General features: G+C 48.9%; 1 protein-coding gene across 1 annotated transcript in view; it reads right to left on the bottom strand.

Moving 5' to 3' along the window:
* Positions 1-9,114, bottom strand: part of Adck5 (aarF domain containing kinase 5) — a 16,571-nt gene extending 7,457 nt beyond the window's left edge. The window contains exons 1-2 of the mRNA XM_055626337.1: positions 9,022-9,114; positions 816-919 (exon numbers count right to left, since the gene is read on the bottom strand). Coding sequence (XP_055482312.1) covers positions 816-919; positions 9,022-9,033 — 116 coding nt within the window. The 5' untranslated portion in view covers positions 9,034-9,114. The remainder of the gene's footprint in view (positions 1-815; positions 920-9,021) is intronic.
* Positions 9,115-10,273: the final 1,159 nt, after the last annotated feature.

The raw sequence follows: 10,273 nt of genomic DNA on the forward strand, positions 1-10,273 counted from the left end.
ATCAGGTGGGTTGGCACAGATCTGTAGTCTACAGACTGGACCACCATCTCTGTCCCTATTATGAGGTGCAAGAGATCCTAAGTGATGGAAAGTGAGACATGGTAGTACTAAAGTCAGAACAAACCAAACTGAACAAGAACTCAAAACAAGGAACAGAACAGTTTCACATTGCCCAAGACAGCGAACGTCTGCATATGCTGAATACAGCAGCAGCAGGAGCATCGTCCATGTTCTCACTCAGCCTCTGTCTGTGCCATGGTACACACCAAAAGAAAGGGCCTTCCAGCTGGGCGGTGGTGGCGCACTCCCTTAATCCCAGCACTAGGGAGGCAGAGGCAGGTGGGGCTCTGTGAGTTCAAAGCCAGCCCGGTGTACAGGGCGAGTTCAGGACAGCCAGGGCTACACAGAGAAACCTTGTCTTGAAAAACCAAAAGAAAAAGAAAGAAAGGAACTTCCTCCCTGCTCACAGAGCCATGCAGTGTCCACATCTCTTCTGGCTGCTCTCACCCCTTGCTTGATGCCTGGTGAGGCAATCCCACCCTCCATCTCTAAGTCAGCCCTGTCTATTTGATGGAGTGGGCACCTCTGTGTGAAGTCCCCCCAATTTGCCAATGTCTGCTCATCATAGAGTTCTTGTTGGGAGCACCTGTCTTTATAGAATGAGAGCCTTGTGGTCTCAGGTTCCAAGACAGCACAGGAAGATACAAATGCATCCTGTTTGGGGGCCCAGCGTGGGCCTCTTTGTTTTTGTGCTCATACACACTATCTCCCTGCCTGTGAAGGGGGCCTGCCTTTGGCTGTGGGGGTCTCGTTACCTTGCCAGCGGGCTCTTGAAGTTTCTCCTGAAGAAGATGGCAGGGCATGGCCAGGGCTTCTGCCTGCTCTGCAGCAGGGTGGAGTGGAAGTGGCACAGCCGCATCTGTGAAGGAGGAGGATGGCAAGGCTTGGCAGAGGCAGGGACACGGCCCATGCTTCTGCCATTGTCTGGCACCTCCACAAGCCTGGAGCGGAGCTACGGCAAACTGTGTCCTCAAACTCTCACTCGGTGAGGGCTGTGAGGGCTCCTGGCAGGGGGCTGGCTGGATACCAGTCCCAGCACTGAAGACACAGGCTGCCTACTGGATGAGAAAGCCGAAAGCAGCAGAGGGAAGAAAATGCACCCTCACCCAGCTTGTCTGTGGTAAGGGCCAACATCACCTTTGTGACAGCACCTTGGTGCTGACACCATGGAAGTGGGAGGGCATAAGACTGTGCAAGAATGAACCCACTGATAGCCTGTCATGAAGAAGAACTCAGCAGAAAACCACTGGTAAGGGCCCATGCTTCTGTTAACATTATCCGTGTTCCTGACAATAATGAAACTCACTGGTACACACACATACACACACACACACACACACACACGACCTGAAAACAGAATGTGGACTAGTTGGAAAGAAGAGGATCATCTAGGGAAGAGAAGAGAGAATAGCGGGAGGCGAATGCAGTTAAACTACATTACCATGGATGGAAGCATTAGAATGAAATTCATTATTGTGGACTGGCCACGGTCACACGGTCATACACACCTTTAATCCGAGGAGGAGGAGGAGGAGAAGAGGCAGGTGGATCTCTATGAGTTACAAGCCAGTCTGGTCTACAGAGCAAATTCAAAGCAGCCAGGGCTATACAATGAGACGTTACTTTTTTAAAAAAAAGGAGAGGGGAGGGGAGAAGCGTTGGGGGGGGGGAGCTGGAGAGGTGCTCAGTGGTTAAGAGCGAGCACTGGCTGCTCACACAGAAGACCTGGGTTTGAATCTCAGCACCTACATAATGGTTCCCAACCATCTGAAACTGGAATCTGTTGCCCTCTTCTGGCCTTCACAGGAGCCAGGCACACGTGTGGCACACAGACATGCAAAGAAAAAACATAAAACATATTTTTTTAACTTTAAAAAAGAAACTCTCTATAATGTATAATTAATATATGCTACTATAACACCATTTTAACATCATTATTACTTGAGATAGGATCACATTATGTAGCCTTGGCTGGCCTGGAACTCAATACATAGACCAGGCTGGCCTCAAACTCACAGAGATCCACCTCCCTTTCCGTTTTAAATGCTGGGATTAAAGGGGTACATGAGGCAGAGAGATGGTGCAGAGGTTTAGAGCACTTTCTGCTCTTCCAGAGGACCAGTTTAGTTCCTAGCACCAACTGAACAGATCACAACTGCTGTGCCTCAAGCTCCAGGGTATCCCAAGCCTATGGTCTCCTTGAACACTAGCACGGATGTGCACATACCCACATGTAAACACATAAATATATACACATAATTTTTTTAAAATAATAAATCTTTAAAAAAAAAAAGAGGTAGGTACGCCACACCTGGCAATAAAACATTAAAAAAAAAAAAAAAAAGATAACCTGGCATAGTTGTATATGCCTTCAATCCCAGCTCTTGAGAGACAGAGGCAGTTAGATCTCTGTTTGAAGCCATCATGGTTGGTTGTTGGAGGACCCTGCTGTTCGACGTTTCAGTCTTCCCAGTCTGGATACCTCAGCGCTAGATGAAGGACTCCCTCTCCTCAGCAGGGCCTCCTACTCTGGGCCTGACCTCATCTGGAGAGTGTCTTCAGGCATATATCTGGTGTATGTCCTCTGGCACAGCTCCCTGCTGGGCATTCCCCTCCCCGCGCCTATAGAATAACTAGGTGCTGTGTTCCTGTTCAGATGCTAGGACTGTGCAGCCTGGCCCTCCTGGCCACATCTAATGGTGCACACCTATCTTGTGAACTCCCCAAGGACTAGATAGTCTCTTTCAGCTGAATAAAGTTGAGCTATCTTGCTGAAGTGGCTCCTGGAGGTCATTCTGTTGTACCTGCAGGCCTTCCAAATCCCCTGTTCCTGCTTCTGTTCCCTTGTCCCTGAGGACTGGTGGCCAAGGACCCCAGGAACGAGGAAGAGCCAGTCTACATAGTGAGACCCAGGACAGCCAGGGCTACGTGATGAGGCCCTGTCTCAAAAACCTAAGAACCCAGAGGCAGAACACTTGTCGGCCCCAGCTAGAGAATGGTAGAGGCGTGGCCGATGTGCATGGCCTGAGAGACATTCCCAAAAGCACTGGGGCAAAAGATGACATAGAGAGGCTGTTGCTCTTGGGCATGTGTTGAACCTTGGTCTCCTCGTCTTCTTTTTCTCACTGTGTTGCCCTGGCTAGCCTCAAACTGCTGGACTCAAGAAATCTTTCTGGCTCAGCCTCTGAGTAGCTAGGACCAAAGGCCACTGTAACTGGCTTCCTGATCTTCAAATAGTGAATTTTTCTAGAAAGTCAGTGTTTGTTGTTCAGAGCACAGGGTTTGTTGTTTGGAGCACATCCACAAGGTACACACGAACTTTTATCTCAAATACTGGACCAAATCTACAGACTCCAGTTGGTTTCTGGGCAAGGCACACTGTCCTGCTAATAATGTAAATGAGCAGAAAATGACACCTAAGTCAAAGGATCGGGTCTGCGCCCTGTCCTCCCTGAAAAGCTCACTGACTGAACTCTCTGCTCTGTGAGACCAGATGAAACAGGTCCTGGTTTTCAAGGAGATGAGAGGCTCAAACATCCCAGGCAGATGGGAGACTTGTGGGCACCATTAACCTGGTAGCTCATTTGACACACACCTGGCTTTAGTGTCTCCAGGACTGATGGTAGTGCAGAGGAGAAGGCCTGGAGAATGGTAACTGTGTAGATGCTCAGAGCCAGGAGCTGGGAAGTGCTTACAGTCCAGTCATGATCCCAACTGTCTTGCTGCTCATCTGGGACCTAGGGCCTAGCAGTTTCTCCAGTATCACACTGACGTGGTCCACACACACAGCAGATGCCATATAACTGGCAAACAGAGTGTGGGCTGCTCCACAGGAAGTGCCTGAATTTAGGCAGATGTTCTGAGGAGCCCACACAGCTATCCAGCACTGAGGAAGTGAGGAGAGCTGGGCCAAGGACCCCAACAGAAGAGTGACTATGTTCTGGAAGGTCAATAAGAGTAGGAAAGGGCAGGTGTTGAGTCTAAGGGTACCAGAATCAAGCGGATTCACAGCACAATACCAAGACCGCTGCCTACGAACGAGCCACAGTGATTCTGTCCCATGCCTGACGTTTGCTTCTCCAGGGCGAGGTTTGCTGCCACATCTCTCTCTTTTTCTTTTGGGGGTGGATTGAGACAGGGTTTCTCTGTGTAGCCTTGGCTCTCCTGGACTCACTTTGTAGACCAGGCCACAAACCCAGATATCCTACCTGCCTCTGCCTCCCCGAGAGATGGCATTACAGCCACCACACCCAGCTCCCATCACTGTCTCTTAGACTCAAAATGTTGCCATGGTTATATAAGAATTCGTTCTTGCTTAGGAAGGGCATATAGAAGTGTTGATAGACTGTCTTAGTTAAGGCCACTCTGTCATCCCAACACCCAGGAAGTGTTGGCAGAAAGATAATGAAGGGTGTGGTGACCCACACCTTTGATCCTAGCACTCAGGAGGCAGAGGCAGGTGGATTTCCGTGAGTTCAAAGCCAGCCTGTTCTACATAATGAGTTTCAGGCCTGCAAGAGCTACACAGTGAGACTTTCTCAAAAAGACATGTTAAGCCAGGCAGTGGTGGCGCACGCCTTTAATCCCAGCATTCAGAGGCAGAGGCAGGCAGATCTCTGTGAGTTCCAGACCAGCCACGCTACACAGACCAAGTTTACAGACCAAGTTCCAGGACAGCCATGCTACACAGACAAATCTTGTCTCAAAAAAGACTTTAAAAGTATCAAAGTATCTGTGGCTTACTTTCAAATGGGCCAACAACAACAAAAACCTCATTTCAAGTAGAAAGGCAACTTACTAATAAGGGGTACTCCAGGGACTGGAGAGATGACTCCAATGTTAAAGGCAAGGCTCTTGACCAAAACAATAGGTAGATTCAGGCAGTAGGTATCACCAGTTAGGGAATACCCCAACTCCACTTATCTTACTCTTCGGCACATTTCAGTGATTTCGGGGTGAGGTTTTAAATGCTAACTGCAGGGCAGGTGCTAACAGCCCCGATTCCATCACTGACTGCATGTCTGTCTGTACACACTCTGCACTCCATGAATACATGCACTCATATGTCAAGGAAAAAAAAAAAAAAACAAAAAAACCAATCGCCTGTAATCCCAACACCCCATGGGCCAAAGAAAGAATCACTGAAAAATGCAAGGGCCGGTCAGGGTTACACAGTGAGACTCAGGGCCGCTGAGCTGTACACAGGTTAACCCGTCTCGGGGATAAGCGTGCACAAGACCTGTACAAACTCCAGTAGCACAAGGGGGAAAACAAGTTACAGAAGGTTTTCTATAACATCAGAATCTCAGGTCAGAGGCAGCATTCTGCCAGTGAGGTGGCTCTTTCATGGTAGGCGCCCTAATCTGAGACAATGCTGTGCCCCAGTTATTTGGCATCAGTTTTTGTTTTGTTTTGTTTGAAGACAGTGTCTCACTGTAGCCTAGGCTGTCACGGAAGAAGAAGGTTTTAAGGGCCAAAAAGATAAAAGGCTGAAGCAAATGCAGCTCCTAGCTTGTCACAGAGCCCTGTGTTTATCTGGAAAGGGATCTTGGCTGTGGCATTGATCTATCAAGTCAACTTCATTTTCCTCAATAAGCCTCAGATTCTTGCTTTGAAAAATACAAATCGCCAGGTGTGGTAGTGCAGGCCTGTAATCCCAGCACTCTAGTGGGGGAGGAGGGGTCAGTGAGGCAGGTGATTTCGAGGCCAGCCTGGTGTCTGTACGAAGTGACTCCAGGACAGCCAAGGCTACACAGAGAAACCCTGTCTCAAAAGGAAAAAAAAAAAAAAAGAGTAAATTAAGCTCACAAAATGCTTTGCAAGCCCTTGGAGCAGTGCCCAACAAAACAAATTCTGTGAACATGTGCCCAGCGGGAGAGTACCAAGGCCACAGCGGGATCAAGGATTCCCCACACAGCACCCCAAGGCTCTGTCCCTGTGCCAGGTCTTTGCTGGTCAAGTATCCTCTGCTCTTTCCATCTAACACAGCTGACTCCTCCTTCTCCCCAGGCTGAATCATTTACTGAGTATTATAGCCTCCCCAGCTTCCCACTGCTTTTCTTTTCTTTCTTTTTCTTTTTTTTTGGGGGGGGGATGGTGATGAGGGGATTCAAGACAGGGTTTCTCTGTGTAGCCCTAGTTGTCTTAGAACTTACTCTATAGACCAGACTGGCCTCAAACTCAGAGAGATTAGCCTGCCTCTGCCTCCCCAGTGCTGGAGGTACATATGTGTGTGTGCCACCCTGTCCAGCTCACAGGCTCCCACTGCTTTTCGAGCAGGAGAAGAAATTGGTTTATCGCCCTCAGAAGGGAAGACCATTTCCAACACATGAAGACAGGTTATACACTGAGAATGCAGAGAGCCTTTCACTAGTTGGGACAATGGGACAGGAAAGGGGCTACTGACTCAGGCATGTTGCCACTGAGGACACAGAAGCATGGAATGACTAAGGCAGGCTGAAGCAGCATGAAGCCCAACCAGTGCTGAGTGGGAAGGGCCTGCCTCCCTCTGTGACTTCTTAGGATTTAGCACTGCAATTGAAAAGCTCCGGCTGCCTCTTACCCTTCCCCACAAAGCACGTAGAACAAAGATTCTTTTAGGGGGCACCTGTAATGCCCTCTGCCCCACCAGGATTCATCCACAGCAAAAGGTCACAGTCAGGTAAGATGATGAAAGTCTGGCTCTAGGCATGATATCAAGTAGATAAAGCCTTGTGATGAAAACTCCAGAGCTACTACCCTCTACCAGGGTTACCCAAATGCCTGGGTCCTTCTCCTCCTCCTCCTCCTCCTCCTCCTTCTTCTTCTTTTTTGGTTTTCTTATTCATTCATTCATTCATTCATTCATTCATTCATTCATTCAATTATGTATACAATGTTCTGCTTGCATGTGCACCTGAATGCCAGAAGAGGGCACCAGATCTCATTATAGATGGTTGTGAGCCACCTTGTGGTTGTTGGGAATTGAACTCAGGACTTCTGGAAGTCAGGACTTCTGGAAGAGCAAGTAGTGCCCTTAGCCTCTAAACCATCTTTCCAGCCCCAACCTGGGTACTTATTGGATGGGCTACCTAGCACCCATTAAGCTATCTTCTGAAATACCCATAAAATGAGAAAGAATCTTAGGCCCCAAAAGGCACAAGGGGCCAAGCCTACAGCCAGACCTGCCAAAAACCCAAACGAATTCCAAACAAGAGCCACCCAGTTTTGGGGTCCATGGTCTACAGTTCCTTTCTCAAGCAGAAACCCTGACCTACCTGTAGTGAGCCCCATGACTATGGGGGAAGACTGGAGGCAGGATATAAGGCTAAGAAGGAGTGTCCTCTGGAGCAGAACAAGGTCAACAAGGTCAACAAGGTCAGAGACGTGCAGAGGGAAGGACTCAGATTAGGGGTTAAAGGTACTGTTTGCTCTAGCTCTGTCTGTCATGACAGCAGTTAAACACTATACAAACTGCAGTGGGGAAAACAAAACCTTTATTCTTGAGGTGAACCCAGAGTCTTGTGTCTCTGTCTACCATGACCCTCCTCTGCAGGACCCTGTGATGCCACAGGAGAATACCCCTTGGGTCCATACTCAAGAGCCTGCGGTGATGCTGACCTCTAACTGTCTTTCAGTTTAGACAGAGTGCCACAGGCTCCCTGCACTTGGTTCTCATTTTCTTTCCTTTTTTTTTTTTTTTTTTTTTTTTTTTTTTTAAGGCACTATGTGGCTTGAACTCACTCTGCAAACAAGACTGGCCTTGAACTCATAGAAATCCTCCTGCCTCTGCCTCCCAAGTGCTGTGACATCATGCTGGGTAGTTCTCATGCATTTTACCAAGAATGAATGTGTACACAGTCTGTCTGCAGAAGAAACACACACATACACACACACACAGATTCAACCAGAGTTCTCCAGTGACTGCATGAAGCAGCAAAATCACAATCTAAAGAGAATCCTAGAGTCAGACACAGTGGGCTAGAGGTAGATAAAAGATGTCCATATAAGCCAGCCTGCAACAGGAAATGCCTGCCAAGATTAGGATAGGACCCTAAAAAGGGGATCAGAATGCTAAGTTTAACAGGGTAGCTATCCCAGTGCACCTCAACAGGAAGGGAAATGGAGGCACAGAACAATTCCCAAAGTTGGGAGGTGACAGACGGGGGGGGGGGGGGGGGGAGAGTTAGAGGATGGTGTCACCATCCTGAAACAGTAACCTGTAAGCTTTTCCAACAGTGGTGCAAGCCTTCAAGCAGAATCAGCCCCATCTCTGGGCTCAAGGCCAGCCTGGTCTACGGAGCTAGCTCCAGGACAGCCAGAGCTGTTACACAGAGAAACCTTGTCTTGAAAAAAACAAAACAAAACAAACTTCCCAGGGCCTGTCTGGAAGATCAAGTGATATGGATATGTGGAGAAGTTTTGCAACTGTAAAGGGCTGTGTGAAAGGCCAGCAGGCTAGAATCACCACTGACAGGACGCTTTATCAGAAAGCACACCCACAGCAGGGCAGCACTCTGCAAGCCAAAAGTTAACCTAACTCCATGCCTATCAGAAGCTACATTTACAAGGCCAGATGTACTAGAAAAACAACCTCTGTTTAAAAAACAGCCCAACTGCAGAGGGGCCATACTCGAAGGACAGGATAGACGAGGACACCTCCAGGGACAGAACAGAGGGCCAAAAGAGCGAGGGCAAGCCTAACCCAGAGGGTATCACAGGACTGTCTCCCTCCCAGAAGCGATAGAGGGTACAGAGCAGCTTCTTCCCGTGGAGACCCGAGCGGTGAAGGGGGAGGACTCTGGGGTAAGATTAAGTGATGCTGAGTCTTCCCAAAGGGGCTACCCACGACCTGAGAGTTCCCCAAAGCTTTGGGGTCGACGGGCAAGGCCCCGGCCTGTGTTAGGTCCAGGATCGCGGGATACAGAGTTAGACCTCAACGCAGGGATGCGGGGCGCACAGTGTCAGGGCCCTGGTTCTCACCGGCCGCCACATGTCCCCGGCAGCGCTCTCTTCCCGGTTTCGCCGCAGCTGTCCCTGGTCCCGAGCGGTCCTCGAGGCAGAGGAGGAAGAGCGCATGCGCGCTGGGTAGAGCGGTGTAGAGGAGACACGCCCCCAAGACGCGCCGGCCTCTGCAACGCCGCAGCGACCCCTTGAGGTCGCCTGGGGCATAGCCTCGCGGGAGAGTTCAGTTTCATGCTCACAAGGACGGAACTTCGTTTGAATTGAGACAGCATTTTGCTCTGCATCCCAGGCTGGCCTCGAACTCCTGGCAGTTTTTCTGTTTCAGCCTCTCAAGTTCTGGTGTTACAGATCTGAGCCACCATGGCCATTTGACAAGCTAGCACTTTAAACTTCCCGCTCAGAATCTCCTAAAGCCTCATGAATGGTTGCCAAGCACTCCATCATTAAGCTGTGTGCCCAGCCAGAGGTGACTTTTTTGTTTAAGTTCACTCTTGGGATTCAGCTCAGTGATAAAGCTGAATTTGCCTGGCCAGCTCGAGGCTGTGGGTTTGGTACTTAGCTTTCCTCAGTTTTCTGAGACAGGGTTTGAGGGATGACATAAACTCCAATTTGTCTCCATTTTAGGACCAGGCCTGCTTTTCAAGGAAAAGTCATCAGTCTCAGGAACTAAGCCATAGGTTATCAGTTCCAGGAACGAGACCATAAAATTCCATACCCAAGGAACAATCCGGAAATGACCACAAGGATGGGAAAATATCTTGTCTCAGGATGGGGCATCTGTGCTGGGCAGCCTTACCTCATCCTGAAGTAAAACATCAGAGCAAAGGACTGCAACCAACCCACCACCTGGATGCAAGCCGTGAGGAATTGATCCTTGTAACTTCCCCAGCACCCACCAATAAAGTTTTAGACTACCTAACCCTTGCTAGAATCCCCTAGTTTTCTATAAAAAGGCCTTTGTCTAGGGTCACCATTTTGTAAAATGGTTTGACCCTGCATGCAGGTTTTCAGGAAATAAAACACTCTTGCCAATTGCACATGTGAGTGGTGATCTCTGCACGGTGATTTCAGATTTAACAGGTTCCGCTGTATAGACTTGGCTATCCATGAACTCACTCTGTAGACTAGGCTAGCCTTGAACTCAGAGATATGCCTGCCTCTGCTTCCCAAGTGGGATTTATTTTTATTTTATGTTTATAGTTTTTGTTTGTTTGTTTGTTTGTTTGTTGCCTGCATGTATGTGTGTGAGGAGGGTGTCAGATCTCCTGGA

This window comes from Psammomys obesus, unplaced genomic scaffold, assembly GCF_907164565.1.
Source record: "Psammomys obesus unplaced genomic scaffold, mPsaObe1.curated_primary_1811, whole genome shotgun sequence".
Classification (NCBI taxonomy): domain Eukaryota; kingdom Metazoa; phylum Chordata; class Mammalia; order Rodentia; family Muridae; genus Psammomys; species Psammomys obesus.